Source organism: Sprattus sprattus (assembly GCF_963457725.1).
Source record: "Sprattus sprattus genome assembly, chromosome: 16".
Classification (NCBI taxonomy): Eukaryota; Metazoa; Chordata; class Actinopteri; order Clupeiformes; family Clupeidae; genus Sprattus; species Sprattus sprattus.
The window spans coordinates 22,277,526-22,296,334 of record NC_137914.1 but is presented as its reverse complement, the minus strand read 5'-3'; the positions used below and the strand labels follow the sequence as shown (position 1 = coordinate 22,296,334).

The following is an 18,809-nucleotide window of genomic DNA, read 5'->3' as shown; positions in this document are numbered from 1 at the left end:
CTGATGACACCAAACACTGCACATCACCGCAAACGCACCATCCCCACTGTGATGCATGGTGGTGGCAGCATCATGCTGTGGGGATGCTTATCGGCAGCCGGCCCTGAAAGGCTTGTAAAGATACAGGGTAAAGTGAATGCAGCAAAATATAGGGAAATCCTGGAGGACAATCAAATTCTGTCGGCAAGATAACTACTGCTTGGGAGAAGATTTATTTTACAGTAAGACAATGACCCTAAGCATACAGCAAAAGCTACACAGCAATAGTTTAAAGACAACAAGGTGAATGTTCTCGAGTGGCCGAGTCAAAGTCCAGACCTAAATCCAATAGAGAATTTGTGGCTGGACTTGAAAGGGGCTATTTACGCCTGATCCCCACCCAACTTGACAGAGCTTGAGCAGTTTAGCAAATAAGAATGGAGTGAAATTGCAGTGTCCAGATGTGAAAGCCTAATTGAGACTTATCCACAATGACTCAGTGCTGTGATTGCAGCCAAATGTGCATCAACTAAATACTGACTTGAAGGGGGTGAATACTTATGCAATCACTTATTTGACATTACATATCTTTATTTAATTGACATAACTGTGTAGGAATCTGTTTTCACTTCGACATTAAAGAGGGGTTTTTTGGTCAAAAAAGCCAACTTATATTGACCATGATTGATTTTTCAAAGCACTAAAAGGGTAAAACATCCAAGGGGGTGAAGTCTTATGCAAGGCACTGTATGTGTATTATATATATGGGTCACTGTTCAGGAAATACACATCAGCTTTAATCCCTTCTGTTATGGACTCCTCTCATTTCCTCTTTTAAAAAATTTGAATTACTGACATGTAAGCATAGCCATGGTTATTTGTTATTCAAATACCCCAAACAAAGGATGCCCTTTGCCATCTAGATGCCATGGGCACTTGGGTTCGAAAAGAGCCAGACTATGCTCTCTAATTGAGAACCCACAGGTTTTCACTTATGTCTAAGTTAGACTAAGGCTGTCAGCCGCCGTCCATTTGTTCAAGTGCCGAACAAGCTGGAGATGAAGAAAGAGAGCAGAGATTATGAAAACATTTCTCTTATCCGCTCATTTCAAACTGGACTGCTGGCTAGTCTTGTTGTGTTTCGTAATCCTCTGATTCAGTGCTGTGGGAGATGGGATTTAGCTTCCTAGCGCCACTCAATCTATCTAGAACAGTCTGTTTTCCATGCAGTTTCCTGAGTGTTGAATGCCACTATTATTTCTCGTGTCACCTCAGACAACTTCATTCATTGTGTTTTTGACTGAGCTTTTCCAATATTTCTATTTCTTTCACTCTCTCATACACTCATGCGTGCACACACAGCACACAATCACACGCACTCTCTCTTTCTCACTCACACACACACACCTACACACACAAACACACACAGATATAGAGAAAGTATTCTCTCTAACATCTGATTTAGTCTTGGTAAACTGATTTTGCTGATAAATGTCAGTCATTTTAAACAGGGCCATAGACTTAATACTGTAGTGGTCTAAGACAGCTGATGAGTGCAGGGCTGTACTGGTTGAGCCCCCACTGTACTGGACCCAAGCTGCAGATGCCTTGACCCAGCGGCATGTGGTAAGATAGTAGGAAGTAGAGGAGATCTGCAGGTTGTGATGTGTTAATGGCAACTGCTTTGTATTTGACTTTGGATAGAGAGATGGGGGCAGCCTGGTGCCACGTCTGGCTTCTGGTATGCATTTTGCAATCTAGGATGTTACGTCACTGTGAGATCACAAAGTCAGCCTTTGTGTGTGTGTGTGTGTGTGTGGGGGGGGGGGGTCACCATTCACAACATCACAAGTCAAGTCATAGGGACATTCATCTGTATGTTATGCAATTGTTCATGAAACATACTAGACTTGTGAGACTAACATGGGTGGCAATATGCTTATTTACCACTTGACCTTACGGACATTTTCATTATGTGCCTTTAAAGAATATTTTCCGTGTCAAGGAAGAAACAAACAATCAAATAATACCAAAACCAGATGAAACAACCAATCAAATAATACCATAATCAGACGAAATTGTTTGGCCAGAGAGCCAGTAAACACATTGCTTTTATTTTTTCCAAAAACACCATCACTAAAATTCTCAACTTTATTTCGCAGTGAATAGCAACAGTCTGGTATGATGGGTTAAGGCTTCATATTTTAGTTTGTGTATCTGAAATTAAGTCCAGCACAAACCAGATGGAATGTGTTGACTACCTTCCTATCTTACGTACAAATGAGGCCGAACTGTGGGATTCAACAGTTAGCACCAACAAGAAGCCTGGTCATCGCTTCACTGTACTGTCACAAATGTATTTAGAGTTTGCATGTAAAAACGGTTTCTGTACCTGTTGTAATGGGTGTATTGCATTTTTTTTTACCAGTTATGATGGTAGGTTTGAACGTGAAAGCAATACTGCAACACAAGCATCAAATCATCTCTTCGAAATAGCCACTTTCATTTCTACCACCCACCTGTTAAAACCAGACATACCCCGCAAAATAGTTTTCTCTTGAATTTTTTTTTATTTTCTTTATTTCCCACATATGTTGATGAAAATGTCCTCATGAATTTGAACTAATTTAAGACCAGAGTGGCACATTCCAGTGCCTCTACAATACAGTATAATATAATATAATTATCCTTTGACTCGTATGCATGAAGTTGACACATGGACCGAAGCAAGCAATGGAGAGATGAGTACACCGACTGGCTAATCATTAGTCTTATTCACAAGAGCCATGTATTTTTACAGTATGCAATATGACCCTCAACCAAAATCAAAATGAAACTGGAAACAAAACCAACAAGAAATTCAGCATTACTCTTAAGTAACAACTCTACTTCTTAAAACTATGGTAGCAGTGTTTCACTTTCGCAAAATTATTTTTTGTCTCTTTTATTGCACAGCTCTTTTTTGGACTAATATGAAATAGCGTACACTGTTCAAACTTGAAGGCATACTTTATGGAGAAGCATGGTGCTTATCCTAAAAAAGCAAAGAAAAACAACGGTATGTAAACATGTAAACATACACTGATATCTGCATCGCTACAGAACACAGGCCAGTTCACAACTCAATCTATTTTGTCCTACCAAACTTTTTTTTTTTTCAGTAACACCGCTAACATAGCTCAACATCACTTCAGCATATCACAAGACTGACTGCCCAGACTCCAATCTGAAGTTCTGGCACCTACCTTCATTTTAATGTGTGCTTTGTTTCTCCATCAACACATTGCAAGAGTCGCCCTATTTAAGGACTTCATAAGGCCTTATTTGATAATCCTGTGCTTCCACATATATGAAATGTTATGACTGATAACTTGAAACCCCAGAGGGAGGCTTGTCAGAGAGCATATTTCTGGTTTATGGCTGTTGACACTAGCTGCCATAAAGCTAGTGTTAAACATCCAAGGTTTTTTTTTCATGATGGCTTTTTCTTAATCTACAACACCATCATATTAGAAACTTTGACCTTAACCCCCCCCCCCCCCCCCTACTGAAAATTCCAACTGGGGTGGCACAAGGTTTGACCACTGACCAAATGATCCCTGATCCCTGATCCCTGATCTTGCCCGGTGTGTCAAAGCAACATCCTCCCATACAACATCACAACGTAGGACACTACTGTCATTAAGTGTCAGCACCACCCTGTCTGTATTTTAGCGTTAGCTTTCAGGCTAACCTCGATCTTCCCCCCTTACTTTTCCCTTCTAGCCCCATCTTGGTCGGAGGCCTAAGCCCTGGTTTGATGTGGCGGCCACAAGCCACAGTGGGGCCAGTGGAAGGCTCGCAGGGCGATAGAGAAGCCCATCCGTCAGTCACACCGTGGTCTCGTACTCCATCAGCTCCTTAGGCGTGCCCAGGCAGCGGTACTGGACCCGTGGCGTGACTGGCGCCGCACTCTCCAGCACGAGGATGGTTTTACGCAGCCTGCGATCAATGAAGTGGGCGTCCCAGGCCGGGTACTTTTTCCTGGGCAGGTCAATGCGAATCACTGGCCCCTCTGTCCTGGGAGATAGTAATGGGGCTGGTTTGCGAGTGCTGCAGGGAGCTGGGCGCACCTGAAAGACGTCCCCTCCCCCCTCCCCAGCCTGATCGCCGCGGTCTACGCCTTTAGTCCTCTGCAGGGTCCTGGGCGGGCTGCTCACCACATCCGGCGGGGGTCCGGAGGCCGGCGACGGCACAAAGGGCTCCGCGGGCGCCACGGCCGTCTCCTCCATGCAGCACCCGAGCACTCCACCCGTCACAGGTCCGTCCGGGTGCAGCAGGCAGTAGTACACAAACATGAAGAAGCTGCCCAGTGCGTAGCTACAGGCCACCACGCACACCACCACCACGGCGTAGAAGTCTGAGGTGCGTGGCCCACGGTACAGGAACCAGGCCGTGGTCAGCGCCATGTTCTCGGCCAGCACGATCAGGCTGTAGAGCACCAGGCGGCAGCGCGTGGGCCCCTCCCGCACGCTGAACCAGCAGAAGACGTAGATGATGCCGACCATCATGTTGTAGATGATCTCCTCCCACTTGGACATGCAGAAGTCCGTCTCGCCCTGGATGATCCAGAAGGTCATGGCGCACCAGTGGGCCACGATGAAGATGCCAAAGTAGAGCTGGAAGATGGAGGCGAACAGGGCGAAGGCCATGGTGCGCGCCCCCACCGTGAAGAGGTGCCACAGCATCTGCACCACCGCTGCCTTGTAGGTCATGGGCTGCTTGTCGTCGCGGGAGTCACGCAGGGCCTTCTGGTAGGAGGCCATCATCCAGGCCAGAGAGATCAGGGAAGCAGAGGCAGAGAGGCCTGGGAAGGAATGGTGGAAAAGGAAAACAGTCAGGAATGCAGGAATGAATAAAAGAGGCGTTTAAGTGATGATAAAACTAGCAGGTTCTGTGTTAAGATGTCTAAGATATCTTTTGATATGAAATTAAGTTGTTTTCAAATGTCATACTGGTTTATCATATGATGTCATCACAATTGAGATATATGTTCAAATCAAATTGTTTATCTTCTAATTTAATGAACAAAAAGGGTATGTAGTATTTCTATCTTTAAATGTTGTCTCTGACCGGCTGCACATGATTGATGACTAGATTTAGGCAATAAGCAATTCATGCTGACATTTTTTTTTTTATATTAAATGTGATTCTAAATCTCAAATATGCAGGAAAATTCACAGATCAAACCTGTGCATGAACAGATATCAAATCAAATCAGTGAGTAGGTCTTCAAAGTGAAATCAAGAGTGATAAACAGACTCAACAGAGACTGCAGGAAGAGATAGGACTGAGTGCACTTGTGAGTTTCCCAAACTGTCATGAATATTTGATCAGCTTCCTGTCTAACTGCTATGCGGCTCCTCCATCTGGCCAGCAAACCCAGATTAAAGACCCCTCTCGCTAATAAGATTCCTCAGTCACCACATTAGTCATCTCTTGACCCCTCTCCAGGTCCCTCAGAAAGCAAGTCATCCTTATTGGAACAGCAGAGTGGACTCGAGGTCTATTACAGAACCACAACCTGCCGTAATGTAAGGACTCAGGATCAGGACGTGGACAGGAGCACATTTTAAATGAAAATTTTGGTTGTAAGTCGTGGTGCTGGAGCAATGACCCTTGTACTGCCAATTACAGGCCAGATAGATCAGTGGGATCAGAGCAAATTAGATATCGGAGACATGTCCTGCTGGCCGCTACCTTAATGAGATCGAGGTCTGTTGTCACTGTAGATAAGACACAGTAATGTCCCTCTTCTCTAAAATGGCCCTGAGAGACTACCACGCCGAAGCAACATTTAAAATGGCTACCGACTCAAATAAGTACACCCTCTACACCATCTGGAAATGAAAACATAAAACCATATGAAGCTGACACGCAGAATTTCACATTAGTATTTATGCCTGGGCCATCTTTCTAGAGATAGCTCAATGTTTGACAATGTTTTGACAAATTACATTTGAAGGCACAGTGGGTAGTTTTTAATGGCATCTATGAGTAGAAATGGAATATAGCATTCATAATTATTTTTTATTGGTGTATAATTACCTGTAAATAATAACAACCTGAATTGTTGTGTTTTTGTTAGCTTTACAGGAGCCCTTCATTTCTACATAGGGAGCTGGTCCCCTTCCGCCATGTTTTTACAGTAGACCAGACCAACCAAACCAAAACACCGGTTCGATAATGCATTTGACGGCCACTGTAGGTACTTGCACACATTTGTAACGGGAAGGGTATTCAGCAGGTTGCAATTCAGCAACCTCAACACTAGATGCCACTAAAACCTACACACTGTGCCTTAAATAAAAAATGCCACTTTCAATTTACATTCATTTTCACATCTCTCTAATTAGGCACAACTTGTCCCTCTGCTTGGGAAACATTCATTGTTATGACATATTTTGAGGGTAATACAACAAATGTGTTGCGCAATCAGTTTGTTTACATTCGTTTACCAGTCTGGTTACAGCAAATCAGGCCAAACCAATTTGCAAACAAACTGATTGTGCAACACATTCGTGGTACTGCCCTCAAAATATGTCTTTCTCTGGCAGAAAGCAACAATTTACCCATAACCCCTAGAACCAGGAACTCTTCAACATACCTCACCACTGCAACATACAGGCATTAATGGCTCCTTGGCATATCTTTTAAAGTTATTTAGTAATGGCGGGATGCGCCGCGGCGGACACAAACACTTAAATGAATTATGATGTTCATGTGTTTCTTTTAATGACAGCAGTCAATATAACATCTTACAGTAACAGTATGCAACAATTATACTTCAGGATTAGGGGTTAGGATAAGCCATTTTACTTAAAAAATAAGTATAATTTTACATGTTTTATGGTAAAGGTAACCTTAAATGACTTATTTTGTGATCTGGCGCTATATTTATAAAATAAAAAAAAATTAAAAAAAATATATATATATATATATATATATATATATATATATATATATATATATATATATATATATATATATTTAATCACAATTATCTTGAGCTTCCAGGGGGGGCGGGCGGGGCCGTTGGGGGGGGCGGGGCGCCACCCTAATATCATTGTAGGGGAAACACTGTGGCTGTTAGACCACTGGTTCTCATAGACCCTCTATGCAGGAGTGCAGTGCAGACATGCCCCACCAAAGGCAGTAATGCTGCCTTACCAAACCTTAAATACTCAGACATGTAGCTGGTGCTGTCAAACTAGAACACATAGCGCTCCAGCATCATTACTTAATTATTCCCAATTTTTTTCGTTCTCCATAACCGCAGGTCTGGGTCTACCTACCGCACAAGAACTGCAAATTAGACCCTTCATTTCAAAGTTCATGCTAGAAACTAATGATGATGCTGCTCTACATTTGTAGGCATTACTGCCTTGGGATAATTTGGGGGCTGAGTACAGGCTGGAAGGGGGGAGACCTTGGAGAAAAGAGAAACATTGGAATCAGAACATATACATCACTCACACAGAAGTGAATATCACATGTGCTTTTACAACAAAGGTAGTTAAAGAAGAAGAAAGAAAGTCTTTAAAAGCAACATGAATTTTCAGCATGAATCCTGTTTCCAATGTTTCTCTCTTCTCCAAGGTCTCCCCCCTTCCAGCCTGTACTGGGCCCCCAAATTATCCCAAGGCAGTAATATCTACAAATGTAGAGCACCATCATCATTAGTCTCCAGCAAGCACTTTGTAATTAGGGGTCTAATTTGCAGTTAGACTGCAAATGAACCCCTGTGTCTGCCCAAGACTGGGGGAAAATGCTGAAAGCCTGACTCTTCAATAGAGAGTACTACTAAGTGGGGGTGTGTCCCCACACAAGTCCCATTGTGCCATTAAATTAGAATCTGTGGGAGCCAATGAAGCACAGGGAGACCAAAGGGCATGAACTAGAAAACCTGCAACACACAAGGAATTATCAGAACCAAATAAGGTAGGGAGGCTGCATGATCATCCCTAAATAAGGTAGGGGGGCTGCATTATCAGACCTAAATAAGGTAGGGAGGCTGCATTATCAGACCTAAATAAGGTAGGGAGGCTGCAATATCAGACCTAAATAAGGTAGGGAGGCTGCAATATCAGACCTAAATAAGGTAGGGAGGCTGCATTATCAGACCTAAATAAGGTAGGGAGGCTATATTATCAGACCTAAATAAGGTAAGAATGCTGAATTATCAGACCTAAATAAGGAAAGAAGGCTGCAATATCAGACCTAAATAAGGTAGGGAGGCTGCATTATCAGACCTAAATAAGGTAAGAATGCTGCATTATCAGACCTAAATAAGGTAGGGAGGCTGCATTATCAGACCTAAATAAGGTAAGAATGCTGCATTATCAGACCTAAATAAGGTAAGAAGGCTGCAATATCAGACCTAAATAAGGTAGGGAGGCTGCATTATCAGACCTAAATAAGGTAAGAATGCTGCATTATCAGACCTAAATAAGGTAAGAAGGCTGCAATATCAGACCTAAATAAGGTAGGGAGGCTGCATTATCAGACCTAAATAAGGTAGGGAGGCTGCATTATCAGACCTAAATAAGGTAGGGAGGCTGCATTATCAGACCTAAATAAGCTGGAGAGGATGCAAAAGCTGTCTGTCACTCCACCGTAACAAGCACTCTAGACGCTTGGAATTCAATATCAAGTCAATATCAACCCAGAGTAGAGGAAAGTGTGCAACCTTGACAGTCCTTGTTAAAGATGCCTATCCAATGAGAGACTAAGAAAGGCTATCATTTATGTGAACCCATCTGAACACCCGCCTGAGAGCATGACGAATGTGAGTCATGCAAGATCATTTGTATTTTGGCATAATATCACAGTAGTCTGCAGTTTGTGTGTGAGTCTCACCTTGCAGGGGCAGGACCTGGTTGGCCTGCACCATGATGCACAGCTGCAGCACCAGCTGGGGGGCGCTCTTCAGGAAGATCTCCAGCAGGCGTAGCATGCTGATGTCGGCGCTCTCGAACATCAGGCGCCAGTGGTAGTGGCGCTGCTCGTGGTCCCCCCTCCAGCGGCTCTGCACCCCCAGGTACAGGGCGTGGACATACCTGAGGGTAGGATCAAGGGTTCAAGGTTTTCAGCACACTCAAACTTTAGTTCATAGGTCGGGATTCAGAGGACATAACTACAAAGCTGCGGACATTTGTTTGTTTGCTGACACTCTTTCCTGAGGGTTCAAAGGTTATCACTGCAATAACCTAAATGTTTTCCCCCTTTTACAACAGAATAGATAAGCTCATGGATAGGAACAGAAAAGAACAGTATTTGGAGACTAATGGTGGGTATAATTTGAAGGCATGTGTATTATGTAGTATTTTAATGAGTGGATTTGTTATGATTGACACTTTCAAAACCAGGCCTACATCTGATTGGGATCTAATGAAGAGGTAAACACACACCTGAATTGTGGAGACTGGAGAGAAACACTAGAAAATGAAAAGGAATTGTTGCACACTCGATGCTTATTATTTTATTAGAGCAATGCTTTGGAAATGAAACGCCTTCGTCAGAGTCAGAACAAACATACGGTCAGTCATTTTCATTTCCAGTCAAAGGGTCTGCTCTGTTGGACACATGTCATTGTAGATGTATCTCAATCTCAAATAATGTGACAAATAATGCCCATCTAGAACAAAGCTCATTATCATGATTATAGAAATGGAAAATATATAAAAGGTAACAGAAAAAACATTCATAAATATTATTTAAAATCCAACTCCATGTTTAGACCTGTAGGAGTGAGAGAACTCAATGTATAGATCTACTGAGCTTCCTTTTGCAAAAGTATTCTATCTATCAACCCCGCCCCCTCCCCCAAATGTTGAAGGATGCTCGACTGGTGAACTATAAATATATCAACAAAACCCTTTTTCATGGTAGGTGCATTTAACCAGAAATGTTGACTTCCCAACTAAATGTAAAAGAGTAAGGATCTATTAAAATGGCTAGTGCATTAGGAAATCATCTCATTTCAAGACTACACACAGACCTTTTCAAAGCAGTCTGCGTTTCGGCTGGCCTTTGCCAAATATTCTGGCGTGGCTTCAGGTCGGAGCGTGTGGCTTCTTCTGATGGGACTGCCACAGTGACCACCCGGGATAAATGGTACAGGGTTCTCTGGCCTGACGCCAGCTGACTTGAGCATGATCCAAGCTGTCATGTAGGCTTTGTGCTCCCCTGCTCCGCCTGCAGCTCAGAAACCTGTCCCGCTGCATCAGTCCTCTTGTTAGATTAGTACAACCACTACCTGCCCACCAGCGCTGATACAGGCACCGCAGTGGCCAGAGCCACAGTCATGACATTCAAATGGTACTAAATGCACCGTGATGGTTTACAACAGCAATCTGTTTATTTAGCTGTATTCACTCATACCTAGTGCATTAACCCTATCTAAATATGCATTTAAGGATTCTTGCCTTTTGGCTTATGAAGACATACAGTTTTATATAAATGTATGAGACATATGTAAACGCGTGTGTGTATATAACTAAATACATAGGTTTTTTTACCATCCACACTTTTATGCAAGACATTGACATATGTATTCTGTTTTCTGTGGTATAGCAATAGCATTGTATTTGCAAAATGTATCTTTGGAATGAGCTTTACACTGCACACACGTTCGCACACAGAGTTCTTCGTCTATGCTCTGACTTGTTCTTTGCTCTGCATTGTGCTGTGGATTCTTTCACACCACACTACACTGTCCTCTCTGACAAAGGAGAGAAGTCATTTGTCTCTCCTATTCACAGAAGACAAGTTGACAGCAGATTATTGAAGGATCTCAAGTTAAGATTGACAGTATTATTCACACCAGACAAGGATTTTGAAAAATGCGCTCTCTCTCTCTCTCTCTCTCTCTCTCTCTCTCTCTCTCTCTCTCTCTCTCTCTCTCTCCCCCCCTCTATCTCTCTCTTGCACTGTCCTTGACTGTATTTCATCCTCCCATTTTCTCTTACACTCTGTCGCTGTCACTCTTTCGCCCTGCGCTTCCCTTTTTCTCAGAATCTTGCAGATTGACACACACACACACACAGGCACAAACACACACACAGGCACACAGAAATACACATTGTGACACATACACACACACCAGACTGACTCACTCAATCAAAGGAGAAAAATCAACAGCACAAAAGACAAAGAAAAAGACAAAAAAATAAAAAATTAAATGTGAGCGGCGAAGCTGCCAGTGTGAACACTTCATTCCTGGTTAAAGGGCACTAATTTCCCTTTTTGTTTGGTCGCACGGAAATGACTCAACAGCAACAAAAGAGGAATCCCACTTTTAACACTTTTATTCCAATGAGCCCTCAGGCGGGTGACTAAGACCAAGAGCAAAGTTAATAGCCTGTGACTTGTAAACAGCATGAGTGGGATCAGCTATAAAGATGCGTTTGAGTAGCCTAATTCTGTAGCCTAATTGCTAAATGAATTTTTTTTGCACTGAGGCAGGGAATGTGAAAACAGTTTGGGGTGTCACACAATGTTGTGTAGTGTGCTCAATGCTGCCTACCTCTCTCTCTCTCTCTCACTCTCTCTTTCACTCAAAAGTTTGGTTTTGTCTGAACAGACTCTCTTGCGCCTGTCCAGCAGGAACATATCAATACGATATCCAATCTGCCTCACACTTTGTAGCAAAAGAGGCAAACAGTCAGTGAAGGTCTTTCACATCCACCAACAAAACAACTGTTTCCATGTATATGTAGTGTGTCACGTTGACTTCTATAGTCTGTTTTTATGTGTGTCTGTGAAGCACGAAACAACAACAACACAGACAGTACTTTGACATGCATCCTCCTCAGAGGAGAGTCCTGGCATTCCTCCAGATGAGATCTTTTCCACTTCTGTAAAGGAAAGTACCCACACTGTTTGTCAAATAGCATTGATTTTTTTGGTTTCTCGCTCTGCGCCGCCCTCACTTGCCTAGCCGTGTTGCTGTTCATCTGTGGGTTGAATGGTGCCACTTATCACCTCACCAATCACCTAAAGGGTCCTATTAAACAGACCTATCAGTGTGTTCAGTTCCTGATTGGGACTAAATAATAACCACAGCCCGTGCCTCAGCATTGAATTAAGTGACAATACTTGAAACGAGAAAAGAAAGATGAGGGCGAGATACAGAAAAGTCTATTTATTTATTTGAGAGGGAGAGTGAAGGGTGAATGAACAAAGGGAGAGCGAGCTCGAAGGGCAAAACTGACAGCAGGAGAGGGTGAAGGGAAATAGAGAAAGAGACAGGCAGAGAGAAAGAGCCTGCGATCGATGTGTTCCATCATCAACTCTGCACGATAACACTATACTGTCACTCACTCAGCAGGAGGTGGGGCCTCTGTAGAGAGACCCTGTGCCGGCCTGTCTGTCTGTCTGTCTGCCTGTCTGTCTGTGTCTGTCTGTCTGTCTGTCTGCCTGTCTGCCTGTCTGTCTGTCTGTCTGTCTGTCTGCCTGACGGCCAGGTGGGAAGGTGACTGAAGGAGGTGGGTGGTTTTTCTGTTGCTTTACATACTCACAGACAGTCACACACACACACACACACACATACACACACACAAACTCTCTCTCTCTCTATCTCTCTCTCTCTCACACACACACACATACACACACACACACACACACAATGAGACTTATGCATGCAAACTTAAGGAAACACAAGTACACACATACGTATGCACTAACACAAAGACAGAGGAAGGGAGAGAATAGGGAGACTCCAGAATTGATAAATCCTCCTCCTTCAGTAATCACCACCAGCTTTTGTCTTTCTGTCATTTTTTATTTCATTCTCGGCAGCCACTAAACCACTGGGCAATCTAGCTCCTCCAACGGACGCCCACACCAGGCTTAAACTCCGGGATCCACAGGGGACTCTCCAGTTTTCAATGGCTCCACTTTATCACACTCCAGCAGCCAAGGAGCCTGCAACCACTCCTCATCACCCACTACTACAGGCACCGCATCTATTCAGACCAACCATCACACACACACACACACATGCACACACACACACACACACGTACACATACATACTGTACATACATAGATACATACACTGACACATACTCTCTCACTTTCCCTCCATCCCTCTCTCTCTCTCACACACAAACAAAATTTGTTATAATCAAGTGTAGGCCTATAGTTTCCTACATTAGACCCGTCTGCTCTGCTATTGAAAAAAATACATCTGCTCGAGCGATGAAATGCTTCTGAGATATTCCTCCCTACTTTGGGGGAGTAAACAGGCATACACACAGACTCCGTGTGGGCTGTAAAAGACACCACATCCACGCAGGGTGTTGTTCCATATTTTGACAGGTACCAGGGGATGACTGCCTCACGCTGCGTCTGTGTGCACACTTGCTTCTCTTTCTCTGCTGCTCATGGTTGAAGTGGGTACAAGTCAAGTGATGCAAGAACAAGCTGTGTGTGTGTGTGTGTGTGTGTGTGTGTGTGTGTGTGTGTGTGTGTGTGTGTGTCTGTGTGTGTGTGTGTGTGTGTGTGTGTGTGTGTGTGTGTGTGTGTGTGTGTGTACGTGCAACGAGGGCCGGATCAAAATGTGTTTGTTCCTCATATCCCCGCTGGTGAGGAATGTCCTGGAGCCATCTCAGAGGACTTAAGCAAAATCTTTGAACAGGAGGTTTGAACTCCAGGAAATGTTGAGCTTTCCAGCTCTCTCTCTTATTCTCCCTCTTTCTCCACCTCCCTCACTCCTGCTCCAGCTCTCAAAATAAACAGACTCTCTGTCACAAAAACAAAAACTAAGAAAAACAACCGAACGAACAGAGACAGAGACAGAGACAGAGACAGAGACACAGAGACAGAGACAGAGACAGAGATGGTGAGGACTACATTACACATGTATTGGCCCTGCTGACCTGTGGTGAGAGTGGTGTGAGTATCACTGACTGTCTTCCCCCTGGTAGCTGGTGAGAGGCGAGTTATCCCAGCTCACCTGTGGGCGTGAAGTGGCAGCTCATAGTGGCGGTGGCGGCGCCCGCGTGAGCTAACTGCAGCAGATAGCGCGAACACACGTAATCCCTCTAATGCACAGACGCCACAAGCCCAGTGGCCATGACAGCTTTAATGGCATTAACGCTAATTCCAATCAAACAAAGACAGGGAAAGCACTTGCACACTTCAGTGTGTGTGTAGGTGTGTGTGTGTAAGAGTGTATGTGTCTGTGTGTGTGTGTGTGTGAGTAAGTGAGAAAGAGGTAGAAGACAGGAAAGAAAGATACAGAGGAAAAAGAAGGAGCTCAGCGCCATTGTTTCGGAGGCTCTTACTCAAAATAAAGTCTCATCTCGGCAGAGATAAAGGAAGGGGAGAATGTAGAGCTACTGTGTTATTATAATTAAAAAGTAAAGAGAGAGAAGCAAATCAGTCACAGGAAGAAGGAGAGAAAGAAAGAAAGAAAAGCAGAGCTGGATTTGAATAGCAGTCAGCTAAATGCAACTGACTTCAGTACTTCAGTGTCATTAGGACTTGCTTGAGGGGATCACCTCTTAAGGAGACCCTCCTCTGGGGAACAGAAGAATAAAGGTTCCCTGTGAAGATCCTCATGGCTAATTTACATTTGCATTGCTTTTACTTCTCTCTTTCTGTCTCTCTCTCTTCTCAGGCCCCCTAGCCTACCATTACGTAATCTGATTTTCATTTCAGTCTTTGGTGTGATCTATTTCTATTTCAATACCAATCCAACTATATAACGCAACAGAAATACAAAAGTCAAGGACATTAAATAATTCATTGGTGTCTATACTAAATGTAAAATTTGAATACGTCATGACATCTATTTGCCCATCGGTCCTCTGTAACATATGCCTTGTCTCAAGAGGAGAGGATGGGGGGGATCAGGCAGAAAAAAGAAGAAGGGGGTGAAGTAGAGAAGAAGGAGCTAATGCGTAATGTAGGGTAATGGCAGGGTGAGATAGAGAGTGTAGGGAGAGCATGAAGGACAGAGAGGGAAAGAGAGAGAGGGAGGGGGAGGGGGGAGAGAAGACAAGCAAGAGAATGAAGCAAAGAGCTAAAGACAGGCAGGGAGAGAGAGAGAGAGAAAGATTGACATGCCTCTAAGGTCCTTGGTATCAATGGTGGTAAACATCATTAACCCCTCTCTGCCCTCCAGATTCACTGGCAGTTGCGCCCGGCCATGCAACAGCTCGAGCCTGTCATTGCCAATCAATCCACTCACAGGGTGAGAGAGCACAAGAGTGTGTGTCTGACTTCTGACTCTGGGAATGTGTGTGTGTGTTTGTTTATGTGTGTGCGTGTGTGTGTGTGTGCGTTTCTGCTGAGATGGTTGTAGTCAGAGCTCCTCTATCTTAGCCCAACAGAACCTACACGCCCGTCGTAATAGTTGTCGTTAATGCAAGCAGATGCAAGATGATCCAGAGAAGGATTTTGCTAATGTGGTATGTGTGTGTGTGTGTGTGTGTGTGTGTGTGTGTGTGTGTGTGTGTGTGTGTGTGTGTGTGTGTGTGTGTGTGTGTGTGTGTGTGTGTGTGTCTGTGTGTCTGTGTGTTTGCGTGTGTGTGTGTATGTGTGTGTCTGTGTGTGTGTGTGTGTGTGTGTGTGTGTGTGTGTGTGTGTGTGTGTGTGTCTCTGTGTGTGGGTGTGTGCGTGTGCGTGTGCGTGTGCGTGTGCGTTTGCGTGTGTGTGCGTGTGCGTGTGTGTGCGTGTGCGTGTGTGTGTATATGTGTGTGTCTGTGTGTGTGTGTGTCTGTGTGTGTGTGTGTGTGTGTGTACGCGCGTGTGTGTGTGTGTGTGTGTGTGTGCGCACATGTGCTACGCTGTGCATTCTCTCTGTGCATGTCTACTAACAACTAACCATGAATACCTGTGATGTAACATGAATACCGTGTGCAAAGGCAGCTGACTTGGCCATTACTGGGGTCAATGAAAAGGTTTAGTGAACACAAGCATGTTGGCTCATATTTACACAGCAACCAGAAGCTAAGGATCAGGGCCACGCTTGTCAAGCAAGTTCTTGGTGGTGAATGCCAGATGAGCAAAGAGCAACCACAACAAGAATAAATAACTTCAATGCCTAGCAGATCCAAAGTGACTTTCTCGATACATAGGGTATGTATTTAAAGAGAGGTTGTGCTTCCTGGAAACCTAACCTTGGAATTACCTGTCTAGGCTCTGCTAGTTGCGCTCGAGTGCTCGAGTGCTCGAGGTCTGGAGGTTACACCAGTGGCAGTTTTGGTACTTCCTAGGACCCTTCACAGCCAAGAAGAGAATCTCTGGAAATCTGAGTTGTTTAGAGGTACAAGCGAATTGATTTTGTAAGCACTCTGCAAAACGCTCCATTGGAGAGAGGCTTGCTTGTCCGAAATGTAGAACTTGTCAAAGAAATCTGAAGATGTAAGAGAGAAGCAACTAACGCATCAAAAGAGAAGAATAAATACAGATAGCGAATAGATAACCTTCATGCACACAATACACCAGATATCCAATTCAGATAACAACAAAAGACCTTGATTTATGAAAACAAAATGATGCCCCACGGAAAAGACAGACATCTCTGAAACGTCTCTTTATGGAGCACAAACAGATATTTTGAAACTTTGTTACGCCCCTCCGTGTCTGCTTTGCATTGCTCAAAAGACAAAGAGAGTCTGTTGGGTTATGTGTGCGTAAGGCGATTGCCGCCTGACAGCTTGAATAAGTAGATGAGTCGACTTTTCTCTCCGGGAGATTATTGACCCAGAAGCTCGAGAGATGAGGAGGAGGGGCAACCGTTTCCCCCACCCCCACCTCCGAGATGATGAACTGGCACGAGACAACAGGAAATATTAGACGGAAATCGTGTTGAAAGGACATTTCTGTCTATCTAATCACCGGTACCACTGCTTTTTGGCTTACCTGAAGTTTCCTTAAAAATGACAACGGGTAGAGTCCTGTCATCTGACACGACTTATGAAGTAATACCGAATAAAAGACACATTATAGCGCATTCAAAATATCCCCTCGTGATAAATGATGCGTTGTGATTCATTTTTCTACCATGGCCGGTGTATTAAAGGACTATTTCTGACACAAAAGCAATAATCTCACACACATTACAGTACTCGTTCTCCCATCCACGCTTTGTATGTGGGTGTGCTACACAGTGGAGAGGAAAGCCAGTCACAAAAGAGTGTCAAATTACAATATACATCATTTGTCTAAATAGAGTTTACTCTAGCATCGGACAACTATTTTCTAGAACATGTATTCAGTTAGCTCCGATTTCGCACGGTCAGATTACCAAACTGAGTATAGGTTCAGAAAAAATTGATTATGGTATATGCAATTAATCTCCTGTCTATGTTCCGTCTGACTCCCAAAATTAGCTCCTTAGGCTGTGTATAGACTACCTGTCAGTGGTAGGCAGTGACATCTTACCTCCAGACCTGAGCCAACTGTAAGATGTGAACCAGGCTTTGGAACAGCCACACACAGGCTCTGCAGCAGCTCTGTGCCCTGGTTCGAGAGCCGGTGGCAGGCAATGCCTCAGCCGCAGCGGAGCGGCCAGCGCCCCGCTGATCGCTGCCCTTGGTGCTGAAATGGCTATCCGCACCAGATGCCGCCACCACCGCGGCTGCAGCCGTATCGCTTCCATTTGTGTCAGAGAAATCGTAGGCGAACCATCTGAAGCTGAGCACTTGAACCACCAGGGATGGGACCACCACAAAAACCAGCGTCGGGGCGAAGCACCAGTAGTTCCCCCTTAGGAAATAATCAGCGGCCAGCCACAGGTCAGAGGCCCCGTCCGAGAAAAAGACCAAAAGGGCACAGAGTGTCCAGCAGCAGTCCAGGAGCGAGTACCGCTTTCCGGCGTGATGATGCTGTGGCGAACTGTGTTCGGGACCTGGTAGGCACAAAGGCGGTGTTTCGTTTTGCAAGGAGACGGCTGCACCATCCGATTTAGCGGCCATATTTGTTGTAGAAGAGTAGAAAAGGGAGACAGGAGAGAAAGGGAGGGGGTCGTGTATGGTGTGTATTCGACGTGTGTATGTCTCTGTGTGTGTGTATGTGTGTGTGTGTGTGTGTGTGTGTGGATGTGCGCGCACGGGAGCGCGTGTGTGGGAGGGCCGGAGAGAGAGGGAAAAGAGAATAGAGTGAATGTAGCTGATCTCCATCTCAGCAGTTAGCTGGCCTTCGGAGCATTACCAGATATTAATAATAACAGCATCATTCATATAAATGGATGCTTAAGACGCACTGTTACCCCTTCCATCTATATGTGCACCCACTCCCTGTCACATTTGTTTTTTTCTCTCTCTCTCTCTCTCTTTCTCACTCTCTCTCTCTTTCCATGCGTAAGTGTGTGTGCGAGTGTGTGTGTGCGAAAGAGATGGTCGGTCGCTCTTTGTGTCCCCACGTCTAAGCGGCGCAACCGTGGGTAATGGCTAAATGGTTTCATAATGCACAGAGAGCAGTGCTTACCTGCCAAGCTTTCTTGTTACTGTGTATTGATTTGAGGCAGCCGCATAATCATTCTCTCTCTTTCTCTTTCTGTCTATTCGTGATTGGTTGTCAGTTGTATGACCATATTCTATTTTTCTATAATTTCATTATAGGCTATGAACCTCATAGTTTTCTGTTTTAACACATGTGGCACATCATTATTTCTCATAAATGTTACCAACCAGGTGATATTTGCAGCGATGAAACAAGAAATCTATCAAAATCCGTTTGGGTCCAATAGAAGACAAAATGTAGATTGTCTGTATTAAGCGTGAGCGCAGTAACTGCAGTGATTACTGACTCCGCTGATTGCTATGTTTTTTTGTTTT

At 44.3% G+C, this 18,809-nt stretch overlaps 1 protein-coding gene across 1 annotated transcript; it reads right to left on the bottom strand.

The window, feature by feature from the left end:
* Window positions 1–3,848: 3,848 nt before the first annotated feature.
* xkr7a (XK related 7a) lies at window positions 3,849–17,954 on the bottom strand (the record flags this gene model as incomplete). Its single annotated transcript, XM_080853986.1, has 3 exons — window positions 17,416–17,954; window positions 8,878–9,077; window positions 3,849–4,825 (listed from the first exon to the last, which is right to left on the bottom strand). Exons 1-3 carry the CDS (start codon window positions 17,946–17,948, stop codon window positions 3,849–3,851), a joined length of 1,710 nt encoding a protein of 569 aa, XP_080710112.1. The 5' UTR covers window positions 17,949–17,954.
* Between the last annotated feature and the right edge of the window lie 855 nt (window positions 17,955–18,809).